Source organism: Andrena cerasifolii, chromosome 10, assembly GCF_050908995.1.
Source record: "Andrena cerasifolii isolate SP2316 chromosome 10, iyAndCera1_principal, whole genome shotgun sequence".
Taxonomy (NCBI): domain Eukaryota; kingdom Metazoa; phylum Arthropoda; class Insecta; order Hymenoptera; family Andrenidae; genus Andrena; species Andrena cerasifolii.
The window spans coordinates 12,270,902-12,290,954 of NC_135127.1; the positions used below are offsets into that span (position 1 = coordinate 12,270,902).

General features: G+C 52.9%; 1 protein-coding gene across 1 annotated transcript in view; it reads left to right on the forward strand.

Moving 5' to 3' along the window:
• LOC143374249 (uncharacterized) overlaps positions 1-20,053 on the forward strand; it is a 124,483-nt gene that overhangs the window by 92,117 nt on the left and 12,313 nt on the right. Inside the window, exon 2 of the mRNA XM_076822227.1 lies at positions 9,481-12,197. Within this exon, the coding sequence (XP_076678342.1) occupies positions 11,783-12,197 (415 nt within the window). The 5' untranslated portion in view covers positions 9,481-11,782. The remainder of the gene's footprint in view (positions 1-9,480; positions 12,198-20,053) is intronic.

The following is a 20,053-nucleotide window of genomic DNA, read 5'->3' on the forward strand; positions in this document are numbered from 1 at the left end:
AGGTAATTAATTCAAATAAAAAATGAAAAACATTGTAAACTGAAAAACGCATCAACTAGCCCCGGTCTCCCCTGCATTATGTACTCGGTTGATTTCACGCGACTAATCTGCCGCTGTTTCGCAGCGTTGCAGCTGGGAATTGTTTCGCGAACGATTTTAATTGATATCCCACGCGAGCGTGGTAGGAAAAAGTTTAACGATCATAGCAGAGATCCTTTTTCACCCGTACAGTCTGTTGGATGTTCGTTCGGTTACCAAGGGCCCGTACCCTAAATCAGCTCGGCGCGCAGGGTGGTCGTGGTACCAAAAATCGAGCCTGCCTAATTTTCCAGCTAGGAATCACGTACGCGTGGCCGTGTGTTGGTGCCAGCAACAGACAGAAACGAGGTGTATCCGGCTCGATAAAAACCCGAGCGAACGTTCCCTCGTGCCCTAATACGATTTCGTTCTGACCATTATATCCTCCTCCACTTGGACCCTCTCCGTCCCTCTCGCTTCCTTATCGCGTCGGACCACGACAACTTCTTTTATTCGGGGTCAAGAAAACAACGCGACAACCTCGTCGGTCGGTCGGTCGGTCGGTCGGTCGTCGTCGTCGTCGTCGTCATACCGATCGGAATCGTAATCCTCCTCGAGTTTCGAGCATATGGGAAAGCGATCTCGTAAGAGGGAGACGATCGGTCGTGATTTACACTCCGGATCTTATTTCACGAAACTGCGGTCGTAACAGCGATCTTGCGAGAAAGTGAGATGTTCGCTTTGACGGTCACAAAAAGATTGCGTTTTTAATCAGCGCCCTGTTAAGAGGCTCTCGAATACACGCACAATTGGACTTGGAGTTAGACCGAAGATGAGAGGATTTCGAAGTAGGATGATTTCGTAATTTCGGAAAATGATGAAGGAGAAGATCGCGTCTGGGAGTCCGATGCGGTAGCTACGTCACTGCTCATTGCTGCGATCCACTGTGCAGTCTGCGCTCTGTGCAGCGTGCACGGCAGCACAAGGAACATCGTTGGCAGTAGCGCGCCGCTCTGAATTGAGCAATTTTCTCCAGGCGATATCCGTCACAATATGCTTGATACGTGAATAGGATCCCGGGTCCGCAGGGCTCACAAATCAATCTTAAGGCGTGAATGTTGAACCGCTCTCTTGTCAATCGCGAAACGTTGAGAATGTCGGTGTTGATTGTGGCTAGGCCAGTTCGTTTCGGTCTTGCGTGCCACCGCACGCACGTGCGACCTAACAATAAACGATCGCCTTTCTAAGGTCGCGTGGTGCACTGTTAACCGGCAGTTTTCTTTCCGGGCCGCCTATCTGCATAAAACATAATAGGGGAGGAACGCGCTCGGCTCGGATCGAGTTATGATTGGAGTTGCTTCGCCACGGCGATACGTTCCACCGGTGAACCAGACCGAAGTTTCAGACCTCTCCAGTGGTGATGCTCGGCCGGCTGGACACGGCTTCTCCTCCGGCTACCTACTACCGAACGACCCTTCTACTCGACTTTTCCCTCTGTGGCATTAGTCGGACGATTCGTGAAACCGATGATCCCGACTGGCGAGCGAGCGGGAGGCATTCTCATTCTGATTCCCAGCCAAGCAGAATGTAATCGAAGAAACAGACAGTTCCCATGGAGCGGAGGTTGAGGAAAAGGAGCGGCGGGCAGATTAGAACTACAGGCTTAATCCCGAGCGATCTGCAAGCCTGTCGCCGAATACGGTAGGAGGTGAATAAGACGGGTATACACATTCGTCACTCAGCAAGCGTCCCGCGGTACAGCTCTTACGGCCGACCCTCTCGGTCCCTCCCAACTCCCAACCGATCGCTCTCCCTCTCCCTCTCGGCTTCGGCTCTGGCTACGGCTCCGGCCATCCAGCACGGAAGCCCAAATAAGGGGAAATGTACGGCGAATTAAGCTTCCCCTCCTCTGTTTCGTCTCGCATTTACAGGCGCCGGCTCGAGCCTGGGCCATCAGGCGCCCCGATAACCCGCACCGACAGAAATTCATCCACCGATAACAGGACCCGCCTAATTGGGGGCCACCATTATAAACCATTGAACGCCTCCTAATTAATACCCTGGATATTGGCCGAGGACGACGACGACGAAGATGATTAACGGAGACTGGACTCTGTTCAATTCTCCGGAGGATAGGATGCTGGACGAGACACCGCGAGCCGCGAACCATGAAATAATCGATGGCGCGAGATCGGAGGGAAAAAAGGCGCGCCCACGCCAGGAGCGATCGGTCCAAGATCTCGACGATCTCTCGAAACTGCCCGGTCGCCGAGTACTCTTCGATGGGAGGAGCGGCTCGGTCGCGCGGATTTTAATGGCGGATTTTTGCGACTCGCCAATCGCACTCGACACGGAACACACCGTCCTCTCCGTTCCCGCTCCGTGATTCAACGATCCGACGATTTCACCGCGAGAGAGGAGAGATATACATCGTGGCGAGTTACGTGATTTGATTTGAGGAGAGCTCCTCGAAGCGAGCGAACGAGCGAAGGAACGAAGGAACGAGCGCGCGCGTGGGACACGCGCTCTGCCTTGTCGCGTGCCTCGCCACGTTCTCCCTGGTTCTCAACTTCTGCTGGCAATCTCACCTCCGCGTATCGATATCCGATGCTTCGATTAATCCCGACACGTGCGTTCGCGCGGCAAACTCCTACGCTCTACTCTCCTGTGCCATTACCGAATTCGGTCAAGCACGTGACTTTGTGCCACCGTCGCGCGACGTTGGATCGTCCAAGTTACCGGAACCAGAAGTTTCAAAGCTAATAGGCTACGGGGACATCTCGACACTCGAATGATATCAGCACCCGCAGGAGTGGATTCGGCACGGCGGTACCGAAGTGGCTGCGAACGGTACATCGCAACTCGCGAATCATCTTAACGTTACGACATCCAAAAACGGTCCAACAGCAGTTCGAAGGGAGCTCGGTTGGAAAACGATTTACCGTTAAAGCGCGCGGTATGATAGCGTATCAGAGGATAAAGCAAAAGTTGGGTGACGGCTGGCCGATTGTCAGCCGCTATGCCCGCTATCCGGGTTACGAAGTAGTCGGCTCGGCCAGGCGAGCGCGTAGAAATTAATAGCACAGGAATCGAGATAGCGCAGACACTCGGATGCCTACCACCGCACCGGGGAGAACAAGGAGAAAGGTACGCGGATAAATGGCCTATGCCGTTTACAGCTGAGTCCAGCTTCGGAACAGCCTAATTACCGCGTTTACGCACTGCGCAACGCGCGCCAAGTATCGCTCGATCGCTCGACCGCTCGATCGCCTGGACAAATTGGTCGCGGCTGATGGTTTCATTTTCGTGCAACCACACAGACGCTACGCGCCGTTCCTCCGGTTTCCGTGCAACCATGCGACTTTAACGATTCAATCCAACATCTACGCGCATAGAATTTTCGCCAGCGGACACATTTGTCGCAAGCGCGTAGAATTCGAGTACCTACCTGTGGAGGAGCGTACGGTAGGTACAAGATTTCAAAGCGATTTCGAAAGTTCTCGTCGTAAACGCCGTCGCGCCGCCCCGTCCCGTTCACGATACTACCGTTCGACACTCCCCGTTTCTAATCTCGTCTAATCTTCAGAGTCTACCTGCATACGCACACGCACACGCCTGCGCTGCTCATCCTGCCGCGTGATTTAAGAGGAAATGCTGAATCGATCGTGGCGGGACGAATCGATTCGTCGCGCGTATCTACCATTAACTGTTCCTCCACGCGATTCTGACTACTCGCGTGTAACTTTCAACGCTAATTCAGCATTTTTCGACTGGCATTTCTAGGAAATGCAACTCTTCACAAAGGAAGTTTCAAAGTGTTTTTTTCTAGCGAGCCAGCGACCCGACCCGTTCCACAGTGGGGTGAAAGACCCTAAAAACTTAATCAAAAACGGGTATTTTAAAGTAAATAAAACAAAAGATTCTTCTTTTAAACTTATTTAATACATTTTTGTACATATTTAATAACACAATCTGTGAAACCTTTTTACTTTTTTTTTACACGGCGATGCAGTGATCATGTCAATGATCACGTGAACTAGTTCACGTTTTAAGCTTCTTTGGGCAGAGATTGACGATTTTTGAGGGGTAATCGATTCTTGCTGGTTATTACGGGATGTGAACTTAATAAGTGATTTAAAACATTCTGATTGCAAAAAGACAGTATTTTCATGAACTCGGAACCTTTTTGAATAACTTGAATTTTTAGGGATTCCAGCAGAAACGAGCAGAATCTGAAAGTTAATCTCAGTTCTTTGATAATCCGAGATGATAACTGTGCAAACAACAATGCTTGATCAGACTTGGAAGTACACTAAATGTTTAATCGTTTGTGTAGATCAGCTATGGTAATTAAGGGTATACGAGGCAATTTTGAATTAAACTTTATGAAGGTATTATTGCTTGCCGCAAACGTGTAACAACAAAAAGTAATTAAATAAACACCTGAAATTGACGTCCTCATGGCGAAACAGAAATTTATAACACAGAAAACACAAAAAATAGCTACAACAAATGGTTCGATAAATCGCTTTGAATAAACATATTATAATGGAGTTCCTACAGCTAACTATTTTTGACCGACTCGGGTAAGGAAGGAAGAGTTGTAACAGACTGTGGATATACGTTTTATTCTGCGGAAATATTTCAACTTTACCAGGGATACAAAATCAGTTATATAAATATTCTTTTGTATTTGAATTTTTCGCCAACTTTTAGGGTCTCCCACCCCACTGCGCGTCCGAGGGATAGCAATCGTTTAGAAGGGCGGTGTCCGTCTGACAATGAGTAACATCGTTGCAAAAGTTGCGCGTCGTAAAGCGTTCCTATACCAGCACCATAATTTCTGCAACGGAACCTGAATTAATCGAGTAGGTCGTTTTAAATCAATCTGTCGGTGGACGTGCCCTGTAATTCGTGGCCAGATGTGGTCGGGCATAGGCACAGGTAAATAGGATGCAGCTGCATAACGTAAACGCAAAGGCGAAGCAAACACTCGGTCCCTCTCTAAGCACCGAGTGTCAATTCCGATTGAAAGCGCGAAAGGTGGTGGCTTTCCGTAAACTATCGTAGGTACGCGGCCGTGGGTGATATTGGGCCGTGGTTAGATAACGGGTGGTTGGAAAAAAAAACACCAGTTACCCGACTTATTGTCATCCCACCACGAAATTATACCCCCACGTGCGCGATTCGTCTCGCTTGCGGTCGTTTGCCCGTTAATTATTATTCGTTGCGATACATCCGGCCATTAACGGCGCAGCAACGAAATAGTAGATCGGGGTGCGCTATCTGCCGTTTCCGTCGAAACCGGGCGAAATTTCTTTCGCCTTCTCCGCGAGTGGGAAAAATAACGGAGGCTCCTCGATGTAAACCCGGAACGCATAACGTTTATTACAATTTACAATTTACAATCGGCTATCGTTGGGCGCGAGCGCACGTTACGTAGGTACTCTATTCCGCATTATCCGAAGCCATTGTTCTGGCCGGCAATCGGGCATCGTGGGATCAGCGAATCATCCGTTGCCCGATGATTTCTATCCACGGAAGTACACGCTCGAGGTTGTACGCGGATTTTTCCGAAGGTAAGGGGCCTCGGGACGAAAAAGCCGCGGAGTCATCGTCGCCGTTGAAGAACGAGCGGGAAAAGGAGCGCGAACGTTTAGAGACGGGACAAGCGTTAAGTTAAGATCCAGCCGCGGCCCATATTCAAAACTCTCGGGCTGGTCGGTGCGTCTCTCCTCCGACGTTGCCGCACTCGAGTCGCGCTTAACCGAAAAACCAGGTGTCTTCTGTGGCCTGTAACTCGTTCTCCACCCACCGGTAGACGCGGGCGCGGGCGCGACCGCGTCGCGTCTCGTCGGAGCGAGGTAAGCAACGGTCCTGGAACCTGGAACCTGTTCCGAACCGTTTGAGAGTCTCTGTCCTCTGTATCCTGCCTTGTCCCATCGCGTCGCGTCCCGTCGCGTCCCGTCGTCCATCCACCTTGGTCCCCTCTCGTCCTCTTCGACTCCCTGTTCCACCGACGCCGCCACCGTCACCGCCACCGACACCACCCTCGCCCCCGCCCCTTTTCACCTTACCTGCCTCTCTTCTCCTCTTCCACGACCCTTTCGGTCGCCTCTCTCTGCCCTGGTCCAGGTTCTTCGGGCCGCGTAATATCACGCGCATCATCGTCGCGGAGATGTGTACGCGTGCTCGCTTGGAATGGCTGAGCCGACGGGGGCAGAGGAGGGGAAGAAGGATAAGAGAGCGTTGGAGGTGTTTGGAGCGTGCAAGGAAGCAAGGAAGAGGGGAGAAGATGCTGGCAATCAGGGCGAATGGGGTACGGCACACGCCACACGCCATCATAATGGAATAATGAGGCAAAGACGATAGCAATCGCGGAGCAGAGGCTCCTTTTCCGTGCAACACGGCGACACAGCGACACGTCCGTGTCTTGGCGCGTTGATGCGCGCGACCGAGCACGAGCTCTCTGGAACGTCGTGGACGAATTGAGCGAATCAGAGCCACATCCGATGAGGTCATTTCGACTCGGCTGCAGGACCGCGTTCTTCGGACTCTCCTTCCTTCTTCTTCCCTGCTTCTTTTTCTCTGTTGGTTCGGCTGCTCCGTTAGACGAGTGTCTGCCTCTTTGTCTCCTTTTTTCCTTCTTCGGGCCGCGTTTACTGCCGGCCACAGACACCCCAGGACGCTCCGAGTTGCTTTATTTCGTTTGGGAATGCTTGGATGAGAAAGAGATAAGATCGCGCGCGTCGCGTCCCGCCGCGGCGCGGGGGAAATTGAAATTGGGCGTAAAAGTTTGAGCATCCTCCGGTTACCGAGGCGCGAGGGCTCGCGTCCGCGTGGTTCCCGTGCTTCCCGGCGCGATCAAGAGATATCTAACGACACTGATAACGACCAGCCGAGCGATAACGTCCGTCACGATCGCTGCGAGAGGCTGTGCTCGCGAGCAGGGAGGCGGAACGCTCGAACGAAGACGACGCGAGAAGAGGTATATGTATGTAGGTACCTATAACGTCAGAAGAAGTAAAGAAGCCGTGGCACGTGACCCCCGAGACCGGCAGAGTCAACTCGCTCAAGTAGCCGGGCCCTGCCCTTTGACCCAACCGACAATTTCGAATTATGTCTCTCCGAGAGAGCGGATATACTCCCGTCAGGGACAACTCTGCTCCACGATTATTCTCGCCCTCCGTGCGGTCATAGAGCACCGCTCTATCGATGCTGCGTTACTCCAAATCGCATGAAAATTTCCCGGCTGTCTGGACAAAGGCCTAACCACCGAGTAGCCGCGTACCTCGGCAACAACTGATTCGGAGAGTCTCCTCGACTCATTTTGCGAGGTCTCTGTTTCCACGCGACGAGGAGTGGAAGGTGGCTCGTGCCAGCCGACGGAGAATCCCTGGAGTCCGCGATATGCGCAGTTGTTCTTCCCTGAGGAAGACAAATGATCCACTCGGACGCGAGACAGTTAGCGTATCCGCGGGGAGGCTTCAGCGTCGTCTGCAGAGAAGAAGAGGAAGAAGAAGAAGAAGAAGAAGACGACGATGGAGTAGGAGGAGGAGGAGGAGGAGGAGGAGACGCAGTCTCTCTGTCTTGAGCAGGGATCAGGACCAAGAGCGCGCGCCTTCGGGCAGCGCCGGCTCGCTCGCTTGATCCCGTGCCATTACGATATTAATGTAATGCCGCTAAAAAGGTGTGTTTGCTCGGCTAGGAGGAAGGAGAGGCGAGCCGAGCCGAGCCGAGGATCGAGCCCACGTAGGATAGTCTGGCCAGATATGGCATGTGCCTGTTCCGCGGCCACCACCACGGTTATCGTTGTCGGCACCATCGCCGTCACCGTCATCCTCGTCGTCACCGCCCTCTTCGTCGCCCTCCAGCTTCCCTCTGGCGATTTAAGCGGAACGATTAGGTCGACCAAACGGATTAATTTTCTCGCTGCGAAATTCGGCTGCCACATCAGTTTCGCGGAACTTTGCACGTTCAAGATCGCCGGATCATCCGGCTTGTCTATTGTTCCAGCGGTGCTTCGTTGCGCGTCGGCTTGGTCCGAGCCGCGAATCACGCGCCGAGTCTTTTGTTCGTTTGAAAATTGTAGAAAGGCCCGAGGGTACACCGGTTAATGGAGAACAGGGCCCAGTGAGGGGAAAGGTTCTCCTCGAGTAATCGAAAACCGAGAAATTATAGTGTCGGGTATCCCGCGTTGCTCGCCACTCGTGGAAATCATTATCGTTAAATTTATGATTCTTTAAACGGTCGATCAGGTGAGACGCGGCTACACCTTCCCTACGACGACGCACGGTGTTGGTTGCCCGTTTTCCTCCTCGACGCCAGCGCGATCACGATCACGATCGTTGCTCGATTTCTCACTCGTTCTCACCCCACCTTGCTCGCCTCCTTCCTCTTGACGAGTCTTTCCCTCTTTCTTTCTTTTAGTCACGGCCACTCGCGACCTCGTATCTTTATTCGGTCATGCGGCGAACGAGAGCGGCGCAGCGGAGCGAGCAGACGACCGAGCGTATATTTGCGCTCCGCTCGTCCGAGCGGCGATCGCGGAGCATGCCAATGAAAATCTCCGAAGGGAAGTTGCAACCCTTTTTAGCTAGAGGGTATGCGCGTCGAAATAGTCGTTTTCACGTAATTGCAAAAACTGGATCGACCTGTTTCGATACCTCTATGCTCGCTGGAGGACATCTGCTGCCGGTCTTATCTTTCGAGCATCGCATGCACTTCTGCTCCGCTTAATGACAAAATTGTCACGGGGCGCGCGCGGTAAGGCGCGGTACGGCGCGAGAAACAGGAGAAGATTAAGATCGGAACGTATCGACGTTGTTTCAGGTCGTTTCAACCAATCGACCGCGTTAGCCTTTGCAGTTTCGACTAGTTTGCTCGTGAAATATTCGATAGAGCCGATTGAAGAATAGGCTCTGCCGTTTACGGGACCCTTGAAATATATCCTTCCGCTCCCATATAATCTTAAATCACGTTTCCATCAGCACTAGTACCGGTGAGTTTATTCTGATAACACGTTGGAGCGTGCAATCAACGATAGCTAATCTAGTTACCGCCAACACGAAGGGCGACATACCTTTTTCAGGATCTCGGGGCAAAGAAAACGGTTGAGAATGGCTCGGACGCCAGGATCACTGTGCCGCGAGTGGTCTATTAGCGGCACGACTAAGAACGTGCCTCCAGCTTCCAAGACTGTCGCGTTTCGTGCGAGTACCACTTTTTGCGCGTTCGTCCTTTTTGTGGTTTCCCTTCTCTTCCCTTGGCTCGGTTGGCCCGAAGACAGACTATCGCGTTCCCTTGCAGACGGTAACACGCGTGACGCGCTTCTGGCACGCGTCGAAACCTGCACTTAACGAACCACTTGTGCCCCTGATATTACGTGCCAGGCAAGTGGATATTTATCCCTCGGCGTAAAGAGGAGGCCATCCCCCCAAATTGACCGTGTGCTCTTTTCAGCGGACGATCGACCAACTAGCTTCCACATTCGACTTTGGATTCCGAAGTGGGACGTATCGGAATTTCGTGGCCAGTACCTACCTACGGAAGGATGGAATAAGTTGAGGGCAGCGTGTTTACGGTAAAAGTCATCCAACCCAGGAGAGTATCGACCTGAAGCGCCGAAGCTATCAGAGTCGCGTTCGGCCGGTTCCTCTCCTTCGTCGCTCCAGTTTCAAGGCCGCGAGGCGAGGCGACGCGACGCGTGCCGGCCCGGACGTTGAATTTCCACCGGGTTCCCGAGGCTCGCAGCGTCGAAATCGGTCGCGTCCTCCTCGAGATGGGGTTGCCTAGGTGTTGGCGGGCGCGCGAGCGACCCACCGCCAACGACCGGCCAGGTCGTTGCAAGAAAAGGAGATAACTCGGAGCGGAGTTACCACGACGAGCGTGACGCCCAACAGAAAAGTAGAAGAAGAAGAAGAAGAGGAAGAAGAAGAAGAAGAAGAAGCGGGAGAAAATGTGGAAGAGGAGAAAGGAAGGAAGAAAGAGGGAAAGAAGGGGTGAAAGAACGAAAGAGAGACACGCGATGGTCTCGCTCTGGCGTGGGGGTGCGCCCACGCTGGTGACGTCACCCGGCGAACGTTGGCAGTGTTACCGGCGATGAACGCGTTGGTGTTCGAGCCTTTGGCAGAGGAAGCAAGAGGGAAGAAGAGAAGAGCGATACTCGGCGCGTGGAGGAAGGGAATGATCGTACAGGAGGCGGAGGAGGATACGGTGGAAGAGGAAGGAAGAGCGAGGACGAGAGACAGATGGACGGCGCGAGAGGGAGGGAACGAGCCCGAGGATCCCCGGTGGAAGAAGAATGGAAAGCGAGATGGAGCGCATGGCGTGCAGCCGTGAAAGAAGAGGGGAGTCGGTGCGGCGATGTGGCGGGCGGAGGAAAGGAATGAATGGAAATCGCGGGAGAGACACGCGGGACAGACGGATGATTCCTAAGGAGCGGTGAGGACGGACACACGGGAGAATCGTCGGAAGAGGAGAGGATCGGTCCGGTACGATGTTGGCCGGTCCACGGGAACCGAGGAGAAGGGATGGGAAGGGTCGCGTATAGGCGAGCAACGCGAACAGTATCGGGAGTATGCACGGGGTGATGCGGACGACACGTGACGCCGGGGAATCTGGTCCCGTCGCCGTCGCCGTCGGTCACGAGGATCGCCACCGTCACCCGCAGTACGAGAACTAGCACCAGCCGCGACATCAGCCTCCTCGCACGCTCTCCGGACGCGCGCGAGCGCTCTCTCCAGGCAACCGGCAACCGACCACTTCCCGCGCGAGCCTCTCTTTATTAGTCTACCGCGGGCCATCGCGGACCATCGCGAACCCCTTTGGCCGCCGAGCGGCCCCAGTCGACGGAGGATCCTCCGCGAGGAAAAGGAGCAGCCATACAGACCGGAAAACGCTCCGAGAGCGACGGAGACGAAGCAGCAGAAGCCTGGTGGCTGAAGAGGAAGGGAGAACCGAGTCGCTCGTAGTGGCACCGGCACCGGCGGCAGAGGAGAAGGAGGTTGCGGAGGAGGAAGAGGAGGAGGAGGAGGAGGAGGAGGAGGAGGACGAAGAGCGAGAAAGAGCAGGATCCTCCAGTGATACGATACCGGACCGGGCAGCACACGCGCCGGCACATCGGCTGTTATCGCGCACCAACTCTAACCGAATTTCTCCGTTCAACCGTGACGGAGCCCGCGCGATTTCCAACGCTCCCTGGGACAACCCCCAGCGCCGTTTTCGCAGCAAACCCACTTGCTTCTCGTCGCTACTTCAACGTACGCACTGGATTAACTCGCGTTAACTTTTGATCAATCTCGCTAGGAGGAACTGGACCCGTCCTCTACCTCCGCTCCGGAAAGGAAACGTATCTCTGGCGCCACGAAAATCTCTAGTTATTGGTTCGCCACGAGTGTAAACATACAGAACTCGAGGCGTACTCGACCGTGAGTGGGATATTTACAGTGCGAAGCCACCGCTCGGTCGCGACAGTGTTCGTTTCCTCCCTGTTCGCGATCGTCCGTCGTTCGGCGCTCGTCGTCCGTCGCGAGCGGCGAGACCGATCGGACGCGACGCTCGAAGCGTGCGTCTCGGTGACGTCGTGACATGTGCGATAGCCCGTTATCGTGGTCGTGGTCGTGGTCGTGGTCATCGTCGACTCGAAGAAAGGGGTGTCTGTGGTCGGTGGTTGGGAAGCGAGAAGAGGGCTACGAGGACAAGAGTAACAGCACGTGGACGACTGGCACCGCGACGAGGGCCGGCGGCGCGACAGGTTGAAAAGATGCTGGCACTGGCGATGCGCCGCGAACACACGACCGGCCGCAGCAATTACGAGCCCGCGAATCCGCTCGCGGGTTTCGAGCATTTGCAGCACAACAGCGGCAACCCGTTCGCGGTGGTTCCCTCGTCGTCGGAGGGTCGGCTGCGCGAGCCAGGCCCGGAGCCCGACGGCGAGCTTCAGGAGTTCGTAGACATCGCTCAGGTTCAACAGCTCCTACAGCAGCAGCAACAACAGCAGCAACAGCAGCAGCAACCGCAACAACAGCAACAACATCACCATCCTCACCATCAGCAACAAGTGGCGGGAGCCACCGCTGCTTCTTGCATCTGGGGCGCGGTTTATCCTCCGCCACCGCCCGCTCTGGGATACCATCACCACCATCACCACCATCACCACCCCCTGCCACCACCGTCAGGTAACGTTATTCTATCCATACGCGCTCGCAGTGACGAATGAATCGAGATTGTTGGTTCGCGTGGACGGTTCTAGGAGACCGGCTGTCGATAGGACCCAACCAGGCCCATGTGATTTGTCGTTGCTCTCGAGTGTCGCGGTACGATTGCGAGAACTTCTTTATGGACCCAAAGACGCGACGCGCGTGAACTTTTTCTCTGAAACGTCCGAGTCGGCCACTCGGTGCACAACGCCGCACGGCTACCGGTATTGGCGCCGATCTAAACACTCGGTGATAATCGATCTTTATGACCGGCACGTTGAAACCTGTATTTCAAGACCGGCTATTAAGTTTCTTGTCACCACTTGAACGTGGCTCGACGGCCCTCTGGGTACCTACATACATACTTATATCGCGCGGCAGTGTCAACCGCGGCGGAATTGGCCGCGAAACAACGAACCGCGGGCCCGGATAGATCCCAGTGCGATTTACTCTGTCTCGGACCCGACCGTTAATCCAAACTGTCTTGCGAGCTTATCACCTACCTGTTGATCCGGAGAGAACTCGTCGATCGATTCTAGTCGATTCCTGTCGTTCTAAATTCGGCCAAGATTCTCGTTAACGATACCTGGTGCGGACCTTCCACGCGATCAGCGTTTCCACCAAGAGCAAACGTAGGCTTAAGATTCCAAAGGGAATCGCCAATTTCCTGCTGTTGATTTCCTGGTTTATATGATCGCTTGCATGCCACGTTCTGTTCGCTTCGCTTTCCGATACGAAACGCTTTGCTTCGCGCGAACGTCGCTGGTGACGTCCGCCTTCGATTCGATTAGATTCGATTCGATTCACCGCGCGAGAGCCGAGGATTCAGCGCTAGATCATTCGCGATCTTGCCGTCGGATCGCTCGCTCTCGCGGCAGCTGGCAGCGCCCTTCGATCGACAAGCTTCTTTAACCGATAAAAACCATCGAACTTCATCTCCAAGCAGGTCGTCTTTATCGCTAACACGTAACGATCGCGTAACTCGTTACCTACTTACTTTCTGTCGTGCAATTGGAGCGCCAGTAAACATTAAGATTGCTGCGGTTGGATATCGAAATGGTAACGATGACATTAACGATAAAAGTTAACCGATGATTAATTGCTGTGAATAACGCTTCGGTTTCGATATTCGATTGTTCGCGAGCTGTGAATACATGCGTCTTAATTTTAGCGCTGCCGAACACTGACAATGGGTAGGCCGCGTGCACTCACAAACGTGTTTCTTTATCTCGAGAAGAGCTAACGAGAGTTATTCTTTGTTACAAGCGCTAGCGTAAGTCAATGGAAGCGATAAGGGACGAGAGAAAACGCGTCGCCAAATATTCATGGCCCTGGATGTTTAATCGCGCGATACTAGGGTGGAAAGTATCCACACTGTTTAATCCAGAAGCTAAATCCTCTGGACTCTGGACGATTGCAAGCGAAAACGCTTGTGCATTTCGAAACGTCGTCCGAACCGAAAATTCTCTGACCTTTCGTGATTTATACCATTACTTTATGTCGTGCGAGATAGTACAGCTATGCGAGTTACGGACAGTCGAGGATCGCCAACTATTTCCTACATAGCAACGTGTTTGCTGAATAATCTGTGACATTCGACTGTGGATTATGTATTCTTGATGGCCCCTGTAAACCAGAGGCTGAACGCCGCGGCGCGGCCGTTGGCCTGAATTCGTACGAAAAGAAAGATCGAAAGACCGAACGAACTGCCTCTGAGAAGAACCGATTAGAAGAGCGGAGGATCGTTGTTGTCGAACCACGCCCAAGTTATCCTTCCCGCAGACACGGAATTATTCGTTGGTCCTCCTACTTAGTATCGGACACGTTGGAAGTACCTATACGTGTCCCCAGGTGGGATAAAATCGGTCCACCTAGTCTTAAATTCTCCCCTAGACTCGCGTGTATAAGACCTCTCCCTGCATCTCGTTCCTCTCCTATTCCATTTACTTGGGACGAGTAATGAAGGAGTCGGTAAAGTGGATGCAGGAAGGGCGGAAAGATTTGTCCCGCAAAAGTTTTCGCCCGTCCCGAGGAATGATCGCGTTCGTTCCACCTCTGCAACTGAACGTATCCCCTAACCTTCTGAACGCTCGCGCTCGTTGGAATTCCATCGCGAGATTTTGCAGCGAGCTCGCAGGTAGCCAATAGGACGGAGGAATTTTTTCCTCCGTCGCCGTCGCGCAGAAGGGTGAGAGGAGGCCAGGGAGCTTTCATAGATCATTGTTTAAAGTGTCGTGGCTTTGTATGGTAACGCGAAGTAAATCGTATGTACACTCCTGACATTTCGTTATTATTGTACGACCCGTAAGACAGGAAATCGTACATCATGCACGAAGCTACGGTGGGCGGGTAAAAGGGAACGCGAGTCACCTTCTTCTCTCGGGCGTTCGGCTCATTGGCGTTCCTCGCGATGTTAAGTGTTTATACGCCTTCCGTCTTTCTCCTCTTCCACGGCTCTAAATTTTCCGCGCGCCTACATTTTTTTCAATAGAAATTTTATTCCCAGATTCGTCAGTCCCTTGGATTCGACCCATCGGATCTCTCTTCCTCCGCTGTGTTCTCGAGGCTGCCGCGCGTTAATCGATCGGAAGGATTGCTCGTTATCCATGGAAACGATCGCATCTGCCCTCCCACTGCTGATTTCTCTTATCTAAGTAGACACGGTTCTACGCAAAGTGACGCGCAGTGCGAAGAACGGACGAGCGCGGTTATGCGAGTAAACGACAATTTTCTGCCAAGCTGCATTCCATTTTCAGTCTCTGACCCATTTCTTGCACCGACAATCGACTCTCTCTCGAATCGAATCCAGATTCTACTTGTCGTTAACAACATTATAGGATTAGGAAGCGTGATTTGTCAGCGATTCTCTCGAAATGTTCTCCGGCAAGGTACAAACAACACAAGTTTCTCCTACGATTCTCTACGCTCTGTGTCTCTATGATGTCGCGGCTCTCTGTTTGCGCCTAGGTTACGTCGAGAGCCCGACGAAGAAAGAGTCTTTCAATTACGACGGGCAACGGTACTCGCGCGTCTCCCCTCGAAAGTGCAACGTGTTTTCGCCTGGAATCGTTAACCCTGCTGCCGTCTTCGCTCGCGTCTCATTTTCTAATTTCCATAAAGATTGGTCCCGGCAATTGTGCCCCTGACTCGCGAGAAACCCGAAGAAGCTCCGTCTCGTTTTCGAACAGCCCAGAAGCTTGTAATATTGACTTACATTCTATCTACATCGCGGGACGACCAGCGCTGTTAAAATGTTCGAGTAATTTCATGAATTTTGGCCCGCGCCACCGCCTGGTCGTCTTTGCCAAATTTCCCGGGACCCTAGGTTCTCGCTTCGCCTTTACGTAACGCCCAACGATTTCCATGTCCGACACCTACGTGCCCGTAATAACTTGAAAAATAAAGCGCCTCGGGATTCGCCGCCTCGATTCCGCCGCAGAGAATTATTTTACGCAGCGAAGACTCGCGTCCATAGGATTCTGTGAGATCGGAATATTCCGCGTGTAAATCCCTCGCAAACTTGTACTCCTGATATGTACATAGCCCGTGGTCCTTCGATCAGCCAGGCGCTCGGTTTTGCCAAAATCACTGCATTCGTCATCGATGATGCCTGCAGGTACGTATGCGCATACAATACGTCATGACACCGAGTTAGAGCGGATCATTCACACGCGTCACATGACAGCTGAATCATTCTACGGGAATAACGGTCTAGTTTCGGGTGGCATGCAACTTTCTACGGTCGGATTTTAATTTGCCGCAACTAGAAATATCACCGCGGACCGTATCGCATGCTTTTTCGATGATGCAATCGTTTGGCCGCGCTTCGAGGACTTGCGACTTTCTCGCCCGACTGCGAATTCCCAAGTTGTGCAACTTAACGCCTTGTGAAGTTTTCGTGACAGACGCCGAGGCTAATCGTGGGCAAGTTAAGCTAAATCACGGGTGGTCCAGGGCACGCAATCGCGATTCGTTATTCTCGTCTGGCATCGAAGCTGCTGCTCGTAGCTCGTTGCCGGATGTCTTAATAAACAATGTTGGCAATTTCCCGGTAAATCGTGCGGCGCAGCCTGCCGGCCATTAGCGTTACAAAAGTTGAAACAAGTTACGGACACGAACGGCCGTCTTCATAAATTCGCGCAAGCTCCGGCAGGTTCCAGTAGCTATTTCTTTTTTTGCTTCCCCTTGGTTTCCCTCTTGCTGAAAGCAGCGAACTTTCGATAATAACGGTAGCTAGGTGCGATGATCGACTGGGAGCCATTGGATTACATAAATTGGCTCGCGTGGAGTGGGCAAGCCGCTTGTTTGCGCATACTTGATCGCGACGCGACGGTGCGTACTATTTGTTCGCGTGGCAGGCGAAAAATCTTTGCCCGTCCGTCGGTCCTCGTCGGTCAATGACACGGACAGCAGCTGGACACTGTCGAAACGCCCGCGAATCCGTAAAACTTTTGCGCGGAATATAAAAGCGACTCGATGGAAATGGTGGATCGGAAGATGCGCGACCAATACCATCCCTCCCCGTCGCAGCCGAGTGAAACGTCCCTGTACGCTCGGATGCAAAACACATTTTTATGTAAAACAGAGACGATCGTTGGGAATGATTCCGAAGCGATCCCCGTGCAAACGCATCCTTCTGGCTAGAGGGAAATAATTCTTGTCCTTGTCCTCGCATTTCTCTTCGGGCGAAATCGCGATTCTGGCTACCTTTCGATTTCCACTGATACCGCGGCGTGACCCATCAGCGTGGGTCGAGAAAGGAGGAGTACGAGCGGTAGATACTGTTTAGCTTTTTTCCCTCGCCGAATTTGCATTCGAGCTAAATATTCCTTCCCCCAAACAAGTCGCGTATCGTCGGATTGAGATTGGTGGCAAACAGGGTAGACAGTGGCAGAGGGGAAATCTTTCTGCTGACGGTTTTGCCGTAAAAGTTGTAGCAAGGTTTGGCTAGTGGTGAAGCAGAAACAGCGACGGAAGGTTGAGCGCGACGTAGGTAACGCAGTGGAAAACTAAGCCCGCGCAATGTAGGTCCGACGTTATCGCCTATGAATGGTTTATAGAGGCGCGAGTCGGTTCTACGTCAGCATCGACCGATAAGAGAGCAACGCGTTGCACAGCACTCATCGTCGTTGACGTCCAAGTGCACGGGCGAGACGTGCCCACGCGGGGAAAGGGAGAAAGGGACGAATCGATAGCGCGACAGAAATAGACACTCTATCCGCGACTGTGTCCGGATGCGTCCCATCGATCCGGGATCGCCACGGCTTTCAACCCTCCGCTTAGCCATCCGCGCCAAACACTGCCCACCTTTTTTCTCCAAATTCAAAGCAATCTCGCGACCCGAAGGTCGTCGCATTGGCATAGACATAGAGCTATTTCGGAGCATTAGTATTGCGAGCGTAAAAAAGGCACAGTAGCGCGTTCAAGCGGCCATGAATCAATAGGAATCGCTTGAAAATAGTTGCCGGATTGACGCGGCTAAATGTCACGTCACGCTGACGATCCACGTTCGAAACAACGTGCTTTTCACCATGCGTACTCGTTTCACGTTGTCGAATCGCGGGCGTGACGCAAAAGTGGATTTTATTAGCGTTTTCGAGACGACCGCCGCGCTGGCGGACGTTTCCCGTTCGCTCGTTTGCCGACGAATTGAAAAAAGAACAAAGCGACTCGTTAGGAAGCGGATCAGAAATAATCTGGAAAGCGCCACGTGCCGGCGTTGCTCGAATTCCTCTGCCGAAACGGTGGCAGTCGTTCTCGGCGTATCCAGAATTTTCGACGGTAGACACGGACCACGCAGGCCTTGCTTCGTGCGTTTTCTCGGCAATTTCAGCGAACGTTGATCGGAAAGATTTTCCACTGGCCTAAACAGGGCCTCGGTTCGGATTTTTCAACCGCGCGAATGTTATTCGCGGCAGGAAGGGGTTGCAATGTCGAGGTGAACCCGTAAACGACACATTCCCCTGTCCTCTTTCATCGCCATTCATCAGGTTGAGGCGAACGCGGCCGCGTGGGGCTGCGAGGGAAAGAAGGAAGGAGAAAAGGAGATGGAAAGAGAGGAAGAGAAAGAGAGATCGATAGGACACGGGTCAGAAATAGTCTCGGGACGATTGTGTGTACCGTTGGATCGTCAGTCGAATTCTGCCGACGACGGTACATACTACGTACGCTTCTCGTCGATCGATGCTGCGCCGTCGAACACGCGAGCCCGTGCCGCTATTTAAACGCGGATCCGACGACGATTCTTGTTCCGCGGTTCGGTGACTTTGCACAGGGGAATATTCGCTGGACCGACACATGGGGTGAATCAGAGACACTTGTGCGCAAACCTCCAGGGACCAGCGAAGGATACCGATTGCCAGGTATATAAAACATTTCTAAAGAAGGGGGCTCCATATTCGCTGCCCCTGGCGAAATCCTCCAACAAGCGTTTCGCATTGTACGTACGAACTTACTTGTACGCAGGTATAGGTACCTTACTCTTTTGTGCGCTCACTTTCTGCCCGCTGTACTCTCCCTCCGTTCTCTCGTTCCACGCAACCCAACTATTTTAAACGGCTTATTTTTAAACCGTATTTTACATAAAGTATTCCCATCGCATCGTAGAGCGATTGTATTTTTAGTGAGTTCACTCTTATCCCCCTTTTTTTTAACACCGACATTGACGTTATCAACGGTTTATTAATACGTGCTCGCTTTGCGCTTGGTCTTTCTCACTTTGTCGTCGATCGATTATTAATAGCGAAGACGGGAGGAAAAAATGGCTTGTAATCTAGCGAATCGTTGCTCGTGTTCCTGTTCCTGCTACCGCTCGATCTCCACCAAATCCTCCAGCGAATTCGGAGCCCTGCGAGTGCCGCGAGAGGGTGCTTAGGGGGATGGGAAAGGGGGAAAGGCCTCGGCTCTCCATCGCGGTTGCTCGAACCGCGCGTCCCCCGACGCGACGCGGCACGGCGCGACGGGCCGCTCATTGTAACGAGATTACGCATTAAAAGGTCGAGAAACGAGGAAGTAGGATGAAAATTACGGCTCTTCTCTCGATAGTAAATTCACCTCTACGCCTTCGCCGCGGCAAATTTACAGGCTCCTCGGAAACATCAAGTGTCGCCGTTTTAAGAACGCGGCCGTGCGTGCTGTTCCTAACGCTAATGTCGCTCGTAAATACAATATTAAACGTATCTGCTGAAGTCTCCACGGTATCGCACGATCCTTCCCTTCCTCGCTGGACAATTACGTTGATTGCACAGATTTTCCCGTCGCTTCGCCGCTCGAAGAGCGTGCAGCGGAGAGCGGAGAGAAGGGAGCAGGGAGCCGCGCCTTTCCGATTCTTTCGTTCGTTGAGAAAACCAAGATTTCAAACTGTTTCGCGCCGCCTCGACTTGGAGTTCGCTACGTTGTTGACCTATTTCCTGTAAATAGACGCGCGAACGAACGGCTGCTCGCGTGATCCAGCCCCGCGAGGAAAAACCACGTCGATCCTTTTCGACTCGACGGGGCCGGCGCGGCGCGACGTCGTTGACGCGTTCGCCTTGCTTTCTGGTCGCGTGCGGGCCCACGTAATTTCCTTAATGGGCTGGGGTGATTAAGACGAAAATCTTGATCTTCGCCGAACGAGAACGAGGCGCGGAGCGACGCTGATGGATAACGGAGGCAGCCAGCCGCGGGCAACGATTTTACGAGGGCCCTTGAATCCCCTGCGTTTTGTTTGATCGTCTAAAGAGCTTCGTTCCTTTTTCTTTCCCTCTCGCTTCTCCTTCCTCTTCCTATTCTTCTTCCTCTCTTCTACATCTTCCACTTTTTCCTCCTCGTATCGACCTTGCAACCGGCGTTGCGTC